Here is a 14,672-nt window from a genome sequence, read left to right on the forward strand (position 1 = left end):
TACAGTACACAGCCATAATCAAGACATTCCTTTAAGGAAAGATTGAGAAAGACAATATATTTGTTAATCCCCTCAGGCTTTTGATTTATCAGCACAATTCTTCATTTCAGAAGCTGGAGGTCAGGTTTTACACTTCCAGTTTTAGCTGTCCAGTAAAGGTAATGAACTTGTTTTTTTCTTGCTGTTTATACAATGTATCTTATTAGAAGTCTCAGAATTGCTATCTTTCAGTGCAGAGGGGAAAAAAACACCCTACGCTTAGGCCCTATAACTTCTTACCAAGCCACAATTTATGCCACCTGTACCTGAGTGTATCCTCCCTGATGGAACATAATGGAACTCTATCTACTGAGAGGGAGGAGGCTGAGGTGAGGGGGAGGAATCCAATACAGTTTCAAAGCCAATCCTGACTCTGTAGCCACTAACTAGTCTGCAAAATCAGCATAGTAGTTTTGCAAGGTCTGTAGCAGTGTAAACCTGCATATCTCAGAGAGGGCTGAGTTTTGCAGGATACATTTCTACCTTAAACTAATAAATTAAGATCCTTTCCCAAACCATTAACTCTATCATAGTATCTCCTCTGATGTGCCTGGTTAAAAAGCAATTATTACGTGGAAAATGTTTAGAGGACATTTACTTTATAAAAACCACTGCTTAATGTCAATTACATAGAAAATGGAAAGCAAAATGTAACTGAATTTAAAAAAAAAAAATCACACACTCTTCATTTCCAAAGTGAGCAACAACAAAATCCACCAGTTTCCCAGTGAAGTTGACAGTCATGGAGATGGCTGGTGCAATCTCTCCCTCAGGGGATGGGAGAAGGTGATGGCTGGATTTCACAATTGGGTATCTTGATAGAGCCATAATCCTACAGTGAAATAGAAGGAAACTTAATTTTTTCAGTTCTAAAACATGATGAGGATGGTCCATAAACAAGCAGAACAAATACAGACATCAGACTTCGGAACACAAATGCTGCTTACAGTGCATTAGGAAAGGTAAGTGAAACTGGATAGTATTCAGCATGTAGATTGATTTTAGCATTTAGGGCCCAATCCAATGGCCACTGAAGTCAGTGAAAGGACTCCTATTATCTTCAATGGACTTTGGATCAGACTCAGTCTTCAGCACATTGCCTCAGCAATCTTTGAGCAAATTTAGCTATGCTAGGCACAAGGCCACAGGCTCAGTGCCATACATTTTGTACACAACAAAAGCAGAACACAATGAAGTATCTGCATATATTGAAGCATTCAATATCTTTTTACACATATATAAAAACACTTTTTAAAAGTTGTTTTTAAACACGAATAAACATTTTAAAATATTTTGTCAAGGATATTCTTCCACTACAGAAAGGAACAACTGAGAGTCTACCAGCAGGCACTGCAGCACACAGAAAAATGAGAAAGTAAAATCAGTGTGTCATCCACAACTCTTAACAGAACAGCTCTTCCAGAAGAATTATCCATTGAGGGAAAGAAGCAGCTGCTTTGATGTCCTAGACAATGCACATACATTACTACAAGAGGCTCCTGAAAAGCAGCACAATTTCACTAACTATCCTGCCAGCCACAGCACAAGATGGCGAGGCCTTTTGAAAAGTGAAAATAAGCCTGACATTTTGACTTAGAGTACCACTGCAAAGTAATTCAAGGAAGGAAGACTGAAATAAATAGTTGATATCCTCCATGCAAAATAGGACTTCATAACAACCTGTCATAAACAGTTAGTTAAGGGTTAAGGTTTTTTTCTACCTGTAAAGGGTTAACAAGCAGTACCTGTGAACACCTGACCAGAGGACCAATCAGGGACAAGATATTTTCAAATCCCTGTAGAGAGGGAAGTTTTTTTTTTCTGTTCTTTTTTTTTTGAGAGAGTCTCTCTTGGGAGTTAAGGGAGTACAGACTTCTTAATCAAGTCCTCCCAGGTTTCTGCAATAAATTATTCTATTCAAGCTAGTGAGTATTAGCAAGGAACTAGTATTCTTATACTTTTATTTCTGTATTTGCAATTCTGTGTTTTGCTATAGAATTTCTTTAATTCTGTACTATTATTGCTTTTACTGAGAAAGAAAGGAGGGGGAATTCTCTCCAGAGATTGATAAGTTTAGACCCTGTGTATTGTTCCATCTTGGTATTACAGAGACAGTTACTTTCTTTTTATTCTTTAATAAATCTTTTCTGTTAAGGACCTGGTTGATCTTTCCTTGGGTGAATTCTCAGGGAAAGGGGAGGAGGGAGGAGGACGGCATTCCTCTGTAGTTGAATCCCGGTATCTCTCCTAGGAAAAGGGAGGGGGGAGGAAGCAGGGGGGAATGGTTTACTTCTCCTAGGTGTAAAAACTCCATGGATTTGGGGCTCTTCGGATCCCCAAGGATTTTGGGGAAGGACTGTGTCCCAATACACGTACATTATTGGGTGGTGGCAGCTTTTACCAGATCTAAACTAGGATTTTAGTTTAGGGGAGTCCATGCAGGTCCCCATATTGGAACCCAACAGCTCTAAGTGGGGGTGAGACCTATGACATGGTTGGCAGCGGTGACGAACCTGAGAGCCATACAGAGGCAAGGCTTTTCTACCAAAGGGGGTTTAAAGCAGTTTTTCAGGGTTAGAAGGAATTTTCAGATACGTTGGCTGGAGGGAATGAGGGTTTTCTGGCAAGGCTTTGTTATAGGAGACCCCATACTGAGAGCTACTTAGCAAGGGCGAGAGACACTGGTTAAACCGGTTTGTCTTGCTCTTGGGTGGAGGGGGAAAAAAAATTTTCTTTCTCGGTCAAAAGCACAGTCAGTGGCTGTAAACAGTCACTCCCGCAGAACACAATTTGCAAAACAATACATTTGATTTCTCTTTGTTTAGTCGAGCATCGACAGGGTTAGGAACTGAAGCAAGCAACACAGTACATTCCCTGACTGCAGAGGGGTGTGGCCAGCACCAGAGGGCACAGACATGAGTGATACACTTGAAAAAATGGACCTTGCTAGATTGCAATTACAATTACTTGAGGCAGAAAAGGAGAGGGAGGAAGCTACCCACCGGAGGGAGGAAGCTAACCACAAGAGGGAGATGGAGCTACTACAAGCCAGGGAAGCTAACCACAAGAGGGAGATGGAGCTACTACAAGCCAGAGAGGCTGACCACAAGAGACAAATGGAGTTAAAAGACAAAGACCTGGAAATAGCAAGGGCTACCCCACCTGTTCCAGCCCAACCCAACAACCCTTCTCCAGCCACTGTTCCCCATCCCAAGAAATTCCCCACCTACAGGACAGGTGATGACGTTGAGGCCTTCTTAGAAAACTTTGAAAGGGCCTGCATTGGGCACAGCATCCCTGAAAACCAGTACATGGTAGAGCTGAGGTCACAGCTCTGTGGAGACTTGTCACAGGTGGCAGCTGAAATGCCTAAGGACAAAATGAACGACTATAAACTGTTCCTAACCAAGGCTAGATACAGAATGGGCATAAACCCTGATCATGCCCGTCAGCGTTTCAGAGCCCAGAAATGGAAACCAGAGGTGTCATTTCCAAAACACGCCTACTATCTTGAAAAGCAGTATTTTTCCTGGTTGTCAGGAGCCAATGTTAACACCATGGATGAACTAAACCTTCTGATACTGATGGAGCAATTCTTGGATGGTGTTCCTGAGAACATTAGACGCTACATACAAGATGGAAAACCAAAAACTCTCACTGAGGCAGGGGAGATTGGAGTCAAATGGATGGCAGTGGCAGAAACCACGAAAGCTACTGTCAAGGGGAGCAAATCCCACAGGGTACACACCGACACTAAACCCTACCATCGAGGGCCAATCAAGCCCACACCTACAACCCAAGGACAACCGCAAACTACCTATTCTTCTACCTCACCAGTCTCCAGTAATCCTCCTCGGCCCAGTGACCCGTCAGCAGGGCGATGTTTTAAATGTAATGTACTGGGACATATAAAGGCCAAATGCCCCAAGAACCCAAATCGAGTACAGTTCATTACCCCAGCATCACACCAAGGATCCCTAGGCCCAGATATCTCTCAAATACCCCCGAACCGCAGGGAAACCTTGAGAGTGGGCGGGAAGAAGATTACTGCGTGGAGAGACACCGCAGCGAGCGTGTCAGTTATCCACCAGTCCTTAGTGGAGCCGAAATTCATCAACCCAGAGGTCAAAATCACAATTTCTCCATTCATGTCAAAATCTGTAACCTTATCTACAGCTGAATTGCCTGTCCAGTACAAGGGCTGGTCAGGAAAGTGGACTTTTGCTGTCTATGACAATTATTCCATCCCCATGCTACTAGGGGAAGACTTGGCCAACCATGTGAAGCTGGCCAAGAGGGGGGGGAATGGTTACCCGCAGTCGGGCCAAACAAGCTTCCACTCCCATCCCTGTTCCTGAGCCGTCCACCAGGGCCCCGTCTGTGTTACCAGAGACCTAGACTGAGGTGGTGGAACCGGATCCCATGCCAACAACTACAGCAGCCATAGTACATCCAGTCCCAGGACCGGAACTGGAAGAGCAACCAGCGGCAGAACCAGCGCCAGCACTGACGCCAGAGCCAGAGGGCGCCAGCGGGCCTGAACTGGCAGAAGCAGCAGACAACCCTACCCAAGAGGCTCAGCCGGAGCCTGAAATAACACCTAGTGCACCAGCGGAGAGCAGTCCACAGTCAACGGAAACAACCTCATCACCTACATCGCTTCCAGAGGGATCAAGCCCAAGTCCACAGTCTACGGAGGAACTGGTGTCTCCAACCTCAAGGGAACAGTTCCAGACTGAGCAGGAAGCCGATGACAGCCTTAAGAAAGCTTGGGCGGCGGCACAGAGCAACCCACCGCCTCTCAGCTATTCTAACCGATCCCGGTTTGTTGTAGAACAAGGACTTTTATATAAGGAGCTTCTTTCTGGTGGACACCAGGAAGGCTGGCATCCTCACAAACGGCTGGTGGTTCCAACTAAGTACCGGGAAAAGCTCTTAAGCTTAGCCCATGATCATCCCAGTGGCCATTCTGGGGTGAACCGAAGCAAAGACAGGTTGGGAAGGTCCTTCAACTGGGAGGGGATGGGCAAGGCGGTTGCCAATTATGTCCGGTCTTGTGAGGTATGCCAAAAGGTAGGAAAACCCCAAGACCAGGTCAAGGCCCCTCTCCAACCACTTCCCATAATTGAGGTCCCATTTCAGCGAGTAGCTGTGGATATTATGGATCCCTTCCCAAAGAAGACCCCCAGAGGAAAGCAGTACATACTGACTTTTGTGGACTTTGCTACCAGATGGCCGGAAGCAGTAGCTCTAGGCAACACCAGGGCTAAAACTGTGTGCCAGGCCTTAACTGACATTTTTACCAGGGTAGGTTGGCCCTCCGACATTCTTACAGATTCGGGAACAAATTTCCTATCAGGGACCATGAAAGACCTGTGGGAAGCTCATGGGGTGCATCATTTGGTTGCCACCCCGTACCACCACCAAACCAATGGCCTGGTGGAGAGGTTTAATGGAACTTTGGGGGCCATGATCCGTAAATTCGTAAATGAACATTCCAATAATTGGGATCTAGTGTTGCAGCAGTTGCTGTTTGCCTACAGGGCTGTACCACATCCCAGTTTAGGATTCTCACCATTCGAGCTTGTGTATGGCCATGAGGTTAAGGGGCCATTACAGTTAGTGAAGCAACAAAGGGAGGGGTTTACGCCTTCTCCAGGAACTAACATTCTGGACTTTGTAAGCAACCTACAAAACACCCTCCGACACTCTTTGGCCCTTGCTAAAGAGAACCTAAAGGATGCTCAAGCGGAGCAAAAGGTCTGGTATGATAGACATACCAGAGAGCGTTCCTTCAAGGTAGGAGACCAGGTCATGGTCTTGAAGGCGCTACAGACCCATAAGATGGAAGCGTCATGGGAAGGACCATTCACAGTCCAGGAGCGCCTGGGAGCTGTTAACTACCTGTAGGAGGTCAGGGAACCACGAAAGATTTTGTTACGGCCTAGCTTAGGCAGCTCCGCTTTCTCAGCCTCCGGTTATTGTAGGACACAGCATGCTAGTTTTAACCTGCCGTAACCGGCTGGAATTGCTGCGTGGAAAGCCCCTGGGCTGTTAGCCAAGGGGACGGCCCCGGAGGGTGGAAAGCTCCTGTTGCATTATGTATGAGCTGGTTTGCTGCTGTTTGTATAAATATGAGCATGCTTTGTGTTTGCTTTTGGACTTCACCCCAGGCCGAGCTACAGGGCGCTGGGTCCCCATCTCAGTGACAGCAACGCTTGGAGTCCCCGTTGCAAATGTGTCACTTTACCTTCATTAAAGCCAATAACTCACAATGTATGTATCAGCCTCGTCCTTACAAAGCACCTTGGGAGGGCCCCCGGCCTCCCTGGTACGTAACATTTGGCGCAGCGAGCAGGGTGCTCTGGGAGACGATGCCGCGTTGGCCGAAGGTAGGGGAGGTAGGAAAGTTGTCGCTGTCCCTACAGCACATACCGGTGTGGCCCCAAATGGAGAGTTGGGGAGCGGTAGCGCGGATCGTGGCGGGCTGGGCGGCTCCAGCCAAATAGCCGGAATTCCAGCAGGCAGCTGGCGTCACGCCCGACCGACTGTTCAAGGAATCGCAGCGGTCGCGGGCAAACCGGCGGTCTGGGACGGAGCAGCGGGCGATGGGGGAGCTAGGGTGGCTCCTCCTAACTGCCCTTCGGGCCCAGGACGAGGAGGTGCTCCGCTGGCAACGGGCCCTGGGCGGGAAGACGTTAAAGTGCATGGCGCAGGCAGAGGCCCGTGCCGTGGCCCCGGAGGTCGTTCAGACCTACAAGCGAGTGAGTTGTTTCGGCAGGGGCCTGGAGAAGGCGTCCTACGCTGGCTGGTCCGAGTCTGGGACAGTGCCGGGAACACCGTTATGCTTCTCCGGTATGAGCTGCATCAGCTGGGTGTCCTGACACAGGATGCGCAGGTTAAAAGCAGCCAAGGAAAAAAACAAAAACAAAATAAGTTAACTAAAAAAAGCTAAAAATAAAAGACTGGCCCCAGTCAAGGACACCGCTCACAGCTAAGACTTGGTGGACAACCAAGAAAAAGGGGGACTTGACTGTGTCCAAGCCGCTGGAATAGCTGTATAACTCTGCCCGGCACTAACAAAATGTGTTAAATTTTTTTTCTCCCAGGTAAGGAAGAGCTACCCACAGACCCTGGCAGCTCTGCTGCTCCTTAAAACCAGGAGACTGGACCAATATAAAAGTCCACCAACAAAAAACTGCTTTGGCTCCATACTAAAAAGGCCCTTATTAAGTCCTGCTAACTACCAACACCGCTGTAAAGTGCCAAAGACTAACTGCTAGGGCCCATATTTCTCACTGCAGAAAGCCCCCCCCCAGGAAGATTTTCCTATTAATAATTAGTCTATTCCTTCCTCTAACTCTGCTGTGCCTTCTGGACAGCAGGGAAAAAGGACAAAATAAAGTGCTGGTTTAACCTCTCCCTTGTCCACTGGCTGCCCTGCTGTGTCTTTAAATTAAAAAAAAAAAAACACTCACTCCACTAACATTGCCAAAGTCCAAAAATCCCTGACCAGGGTGGACATTAAAAACCGACCCTGGTAAAAAAAACACTGTCTGGTTCTGGTTTTGTTTTGTTTAACCGGTTACTGTTGTTTTTTCTGCTCTGTTCATTTGAGCGTTAGGTATGTGGGCGGAACTAAACTTCTCGTTCGTAATTCCTCAGGGTAAAAGCCATGTGTGCAATAAAGCTCTAAAGTTGTATTAAAATTCTTCTGTCCTGCCCCCTGTAACAAACAATGTAATAGAAGTAGAAAGAATCTGGCTTAGACTGTAATTCTTTCTTCCTCTATTATAAGTACTACAAAAATAATAAAATATTTAATTTTGCTGCACCCAAAAAAAAAGTAAAAACTAAGTTTTTCTCCGACAATTTGGGGGCTCGTCCGGGATGGCAATGCCCACGGACCCACAGACAGCCACTCTGGATCATCCGCCCTCGAACCCCATGGCGCCACATAAAAGGTATAAGACCTTTTAAAATCTCTATTGGGGTATCGGAGGAGGACTGTCCGAGGGGACGTCTGTCTCTGTTGGGCTCACGCCATCTGAATTTATTAACTGTGCAGCAAAATCAAATGCAAATAGTATTAAAAAAAGGCTCCAACAAGGTTAGTTTATAGCAGTATTAAAAACTGCTAAGTTGGCCAACAAAGTAATGCATAAGTAAATGTATCAGGTATGCACCGGTGCTGAGGGGTTTTTACCGCCTCATGGTATTGGGTCCGGACCAAGTAAAAATGCATCATAGTAATAAAAAATAAAGGCCGTGGTGTATGTGTGTACATTAGTCCTAAAACCTGCAGGTATTTAAACAATTAAAATTTTTACACGCATAAAACTCCATCTAAATAATGCCCATTAAAAAGTACCTTCAATCTAAATAAAATCATACACCTCAAAAAAGCTTTTAATCACCAAAAAGCCTCTAACACAGTGTAAGCAATTTGTCTAAAAACAAGTTAATTTAAAATTCAGCTCAGCTTAAAAATAAAAAAAAAGTTGCTCCCGTTCAAAATCAAAAACCAACACAAACTATGCTAAATACAAAAAAAACTAAAGCCAAAAAAAGCTATCACTGTTCATAATAGCGTTTGCTAAAAAAATAAAAAACAAAAAACTATCCTAACAGAGCATCTACCTTTTTCCAAACTAGCGCGGCTTCCCCTTTAATACTTTTTTCACGTTATTAATAGCTATATATATGTTAAAATCACCACTGTACGTGCTATGCGTGCTGTATTGTGCTTTGTAATTAAACCCCATCATATTGTGGCTAGAAAAATGTTAGTGCTTATATTGCCATAAATTAGTTTAAAATTATGCAGTTGTTATAACAAAGTGCTTAAAAAAGCGAGGGGAGGAATGTAGGAGGTCAGGGAACCACAAAAGATTTTGTTACGGCCTAGCTTAGGCAGCTCCGCTTTCTCAGCCTCCGGTTATTGTAGGACACAGCATGCTAGTTTTAACCTGCCGTAACCGGCTGGAATTGCTGCGTGGAAAGCCCCTGGGCTGTTAGCCAAGGGGGCGGCCCCGGAGGGTGGAGAGCTCCTGTTGCATTATGTATGAGCTGGTTTGCTGCTGTTTGTATAAATATGAGCATGCTTTGTGTTTGCTTTTGGACTTCACCCCAGGCCGAGCTACAGGGCACTGGGTCCCCGTCTCAATAACAGCAACGCTTGGAGTCCCCGTTGCAAATGTGTCGCTTTACCTTCATTAAAGCCAATAACTCACAATGTATGTATCAGCCTCGTCCTTACAAAGCACCTTGGGAGGGCCCCCGGCCTCCCTGGTACGTAACACTACCTCATAGCATTTCCTAATTCCTCCTTAAAGCCTAAAGTGTACCATGTTAACTCTCTCAAGCCCTTTTATCCCAGAGAATTACAGGTCTGTCAGTTTACAGCCCAGGGAGGAGATGACGCTGAGTGGCCTGAAGGTGTCTACTACGAAGGACAAAGAAATGGTGGTGTGGAAGAGGTGACCCTCTCCACAACCCTGGAACGTCTACAGAGGCAACAGATCAAGGAGCTGTGCACTCACTTCGGCCCTTTGTTCTCAGCCAACCCAGGACGGACTGAGCAAACATACCACACCATTGACACAGGTAATGCTCACCCGATTAGAACCCCATCCTACCGGGTGTCACCTCATGCCCAAGTTGCTATTAAACGGGAGATTGAAAACATGCTGGAGATGGGTATCATCCGCCCCTCTACCAGTGCATGGGCATCTCCAGTGGTTCTAGTTCCCAAACCAGATGTGGAAATACTCTTTTGCGTGGACTACCGAAAGCTTAATGCTGTTACCCACCCTGACAACTACCCAATGCCATGCACCGATGAGCTATTGGAGAAACTGGGATGTGCCCAGTACATCTCTACATTAGATTTAACCAAGGGGTACTGGCAAGTACCACTAGATGAACCCGCCAAAGAAAAATCTGCCTTCATCACCCATGCAGGGGTGTATGAATTTAATGTGCTTCCATTCGGACTGCGGAATGCACCTGCCACCTTCCAAAGGCTGGTAGATGGTCTACTAGCAGGATTGGGAGAATGTGCAGTTGCATACCTCGATGATGTGGCCATTTTTTCTGATTCATGGCCCGAACACCTAGAACATCTGGAAACGGTCTTTGAGCGCATCAGGCGGGCAGGACTAACTGTTAAGGCCAAAAAGTGTCAAATAGGCCAAAACAGAGTGACTTACCTAGGGCACCAGGTGGGTCGAGGAACCATAAACCCCCTACAGGCCAAGGTGGAGGCTATCCAACAGTGGCCTGTCCCACGCTCAAAGAAACAGGTCCAATCCTTCTTAGGCTTGGCCGGATATTACAGGCGATTTGTACCACACTACAGCCAAATCGCTGCCCCACTAACTGATCTGACCAGAAAAACACAGCCAAATGCAGTTAAGTGGACTGATGAGTGTCAGAAAGCCTTTACCCAGCTTAAGGCGTCTATGACACAACCATCCTTCCATAACTTTTGATTACAAGTGAGCAGTAATCCAACCTTAACATTGAAAACTTTTCATTCGTTCACCTTCAGTTTGGATTTTTTAAGTGTAGTTTTTACTTTCACAAAATATTTTATGACCTAGTATTTTAATAGGAAATTTTGTAGGACCATGTGACCAACTACTCCTTTCTCTACTTCATTTCTCAGTCTTTAAAAATAAATAGGTGGAAGATTCCTGTAACCAGGTTCCTCCAAGTGTTGAGTCACAAGGTAGAAATTAAAAGTAAAGTGCAATAAATGTTACTAGGAAGCTCCATATGCTATTGAAACCTCAAAATTCCCCTTAAAACAATCCAGGATCATAAAAATCGCTGTTTCAAGGCAGCGAAGACCTTCAAGTACACCTTGAGTGGTAGCTGGTCAGATAGTAATGTAGCACTGGATACCAGAGACCTGTATCTTTCTATATATTTTCCTGCATAAAGTCCAAGCTAGATTCAAACTCATGTAATCAAAATTCCAAGTTATTCCCAGCACAGTTACATCCCCACAATTTATACCATACTCAAGCCTGAATCCAAATTCCCCAAGGCCAAAATGTACTGACGAGAAACACCAGCTAGCTATAGTGTTTGGAGCATGGCTCTTCTCAGTCTAGGCAGACTACAAACCAGTAGTAATTCCCTTCATTCTGCTGCAGGAGAATCTGGAGGGCAGACTTTGAAGACTGGCCTTTTCTAAACTGGCATCTTCTTTGCTGCGTTCTGTAGCTAGGAACTTGGCACACACTGTTCTCAAAGTCTGCTGTCCAGCTTCCCTGATTTTACCAAGGTTCTGAGTGTCTCTCGTCCACCTTTGGAAAAATAAGGGCTGTATTGTACATTAAGTTGCTAAGAACTTTTATCATTAGAGCTTGTGACATTTTAATTCATATTTTTAAAAATCCATGTCTTTCCATACCCACTGTGTCTGTTTCCAGAGATAACTCACCCCCACGTGTGATCCCTTGCGCTTGGACCAAAATCGGTGTAAAAACCCAGTTTTTCTCCTAACCACATGGTTGGATCAATGTTCCCAATGAACGGTTTAGAGGCATCACTCTCCAGAATGGTAATAAAATCTGCACCTGGGAGACGAAATTTTGAAAAACTATAACTGTATAAAAAACCCTCAAAGTTATTCTTCTGATCACACAGGATAGATGCAGCTCCCTCTAGCACCAGTCAGTGCCAATTCTACATTGACCAGAGGTTACTAAAGAGTGATGCAAGGTGTTCTCTCTCATCCATTGCTGTATACGCTGTTTCTGAAGTGCTCCCAGCCCTTGCTACCTAAGACCCCCTCAGTATGGACCCCTTACACCAATAATTCAGCCTATTCCACAAAAGTGTTTGTTAATAGTGTTCCTGAAGTCTCTCCTGCACCCCCACAAGATGGAATTGCAGCCTTACTTCAAGAACACTTTTAGAGTGTTTTGTTTAGTACAATAAAAATATGAGTGAAGGACGTGGTGGCTCAGAGGATTTGAATGGGACACAGAACTCTTCCTTTCTAGGGATCAGCTCAAATGCAGCTCACACAGGTAATGATTGAAAGTGGATATTATTTGATGACTGTTGATCTATGTAAAGTAAGCTAGTCTGGGTCAGTTCAGAACAGACAGGTGTTCACTTCACAAAAACTCACCATCATATTCGGCACTTTTATTGGCTGTCTCATCAGAGACAAGAAATGAATGAGTACAGCAACTGAGCTGCTCACTCACAATTAGAAATGTCCTCTCAAGGTCAAGGTTGAGGCATGTTGGTAGCTGACAATGTGGGAGAAGTTTGCTCTGCCCTTAGACATGATACTTTTTATTCTAAGATTCTCATAAAAATCAGGTAATTTTAATCAGAAACAAAGCAATGCTTGCTCATTTCTCAAAGGGTGGAATCTCAAATTTGCTACACCTCAATTATCAGTGAATTTATGAATTTCCTAGAAAGTTATGTAATATTTATATAAAACATAGAATTCTGTAATTTTATATTAAACCTGTGACACCAGTGGACAGAGATGTAGATTTCTTAATCTAAGGTTTGTCTTGACATTTCTTACTACTGTTTTTGACGTCTGAATTGCTTCTTTTGGAAATAAACATTTCACTAGCACAAAGAAACTTTCAAAGGAAAATAAGTAAATTACTGATCCAGTCATTTATGCTTTTGGTTCATGAAGGCTTCAGTTGATGGGTTTTAATGTGCATGAGAAATAAATACTTTCAATATATTTCTTATATAGATACTTTCAGGTTAAAAACATGGGCTACACTGTTCTATTTGAAGGGGGAAAAAACACTAAGAGGACAAGTATCAGAGGGGTAGCCGTGTTAGTCTGGATCTGTAAAAAGCTACAAAGAGTCCTGTGGCACCTTGTAGACTAACAGACATATTGGAGCATAAGCTTTCGTGGGAATATTCACCCACGAAAGCTTATGCTCCAATAGTCTGGTAGTCTATAAGGTGCCACAGGACTCTTTGTCACTAAGAGGACAGAGAGTGGCCCAGCTTTCAACTCCCAGAGTTCTGAATTGTTTTTTTTAGAGGGTGGGGGTTGCCTACCGAATGGGCCAAGGTGTCAGCTCCCTAAACTCAAAACCATCAGGGAACTTGAGGAGGTCAGAGCCATCTGTGCAATAGCCCAGTGCTTCTTGTTGCTTCCAAGCCCTCATGTCATACGTCAGCATGACATGCTGCGTCAGTGCCTGCAAACTCCGTATTGACATGGAGACAACACCTGCTCAGCAGAACAATTGGTTCCCTCAGTAGAAGGGAAACACACAAACCATAATACTAACCCCATCATCAACATCACTCCTTCCTAATGCCCTTTGTGCACCTGAAGAGGAGCTTGTGTGAGAATAATGTTACAAAGCCTCCCCCCCCACACTCCAGTTCCACCTGATCTTGGCCCCTTCTATTCATGAGAGCAGTAGGGACAATCCAGACACATACGTAGTGCTAGACAAGCAAATTTTCTTGTTCATATATGTTAAAACCAACATCTTAGAGTATAAAATCAAGTACATTTTAATAAGAATTCCTCTCTCTAATACTACTATTTATAATGTTTACGTTATACATTTCTCAACTTTGACAATGCAAATAGACGAGTTCATTTCTCAAGTTTATAATTCATGGCTAGCCATTTTCATTTTCAGGCACTCAAGAAATGCACAAGGCTGCACTATTTTGCTTGCAGACATTGTAAGGGAATGCTTATTTTAAAACTAGGAGTCTGGTGGCACCTTAAAGACTAACAGATTTATTTGGGCATAAGCTTTCATGGGTAAAAAAATGAAGTGGGTTTTTTACCCACGAAAGCTTATGCTCAAATAAATCTGTTAGTCTTTAAGGTGCACCGGACTCCTCGTTGTTTTTGTGGATACAGACTAACATGGCTACCTCCTGATATTTTAAAACTATTTCCATTGGAATTAAAAGTAATGGAGAAGTTAAAAAAACTAAATTTGGAGCCAAGTTTATCTGAAAGAGTCTTTAAACTTAAACTTTCTTTAAGTAAATATACCAAATATTTTGCTTTTTACAGTGTTGTTGTAGCCATGTAGGTCACAAGATATCAGAGAGACGAAGTGGGTGAGGTAATATCTTTAATTGGACCAACCTCTGTCAGGGAAAGAGACAAGGTTTTGCGCTTACAAAGAGCTTTACTTCAGGTCTGGAAAAAGTACTTAGAATGTCACAGCTACATACAAGGTGGAACAGATTGTTAAGCATAAAGAGTTACCACATGTTGCAAGAGGCCATTCAAGGTGAAGTGGGCAGTTAACACCTCTGCAGTAATAGGACAAAGAAGAGTTAGTGGGTTACAGATTGTTAATCACTAAAAAAAAATTGTTGTAATGAGTTATAAATTAATTGTCTTTATTGAATCAAAGTGATGAATTTAAGCTCTCAGGCTCATCTTTTGGAAGAATTGTGCAGGTTTCCTTTGAGGATGAGGACTAAGAGGTCAGATATGGAGTGACTGACTTGTGAAAAGTGGCCTCTTAGTCCTCATCCTCAAAGGAAACCTGCACCGAGCCTGGGTGCTTAAATTCATAATTTTGCTAGACATTAAAAAAAAGCAGATTTATGGCTCATTACAACAAACCTGTCCCCCACTAACC

The 14,672-nt window shown here is 44.2% G+C and overlaps 1 protein-coding gene across 2 annotated transcripts in view; it reads right to left on the reverse strand.

Annotated features, from left to right (window-relative positions):
- The window catches only part of CWH43 (cell wall biogenesis 43 C-terminal homolog), a 74,308-nt gene that overhangs the window by 14,244 nt on the left and 45,392 nt on the right, over nucleotides 1-14,672 (reverse strand). For both annotated transcript variants that reach the window (XM_045018892.1, XM_045018891.1), the window contains exons 11-12: nucleotides 11,492-11,627; nucleotides 722-871 (exon numbers count right to left, since the gene is read on the reverse strand). In XM_045018892.1, coding sequence (XP_044874827.1) covers nucleotides 722-871; nucleotides 11,492-11,627 — 286 coding nt within the window. The remainder of the gene's footprint in view (nucleotides 1-721; nucleotides 872-11,491; nucleotides 11,628-14,672) is intronic.

Source organism: Mauremys mutica, chromosome 5 (assembly GCF_020497125.1).
Source record: "Mauremys mutica isolate MM-2020 ecotype Southern chromosome 5, ASM2049712v1, whole genome shotgun sequence".
NCBI lineage: Eukaryota > Metazoa > Chordata > Testudines > Geoemydidae > Mauremys > Mauremys mutica.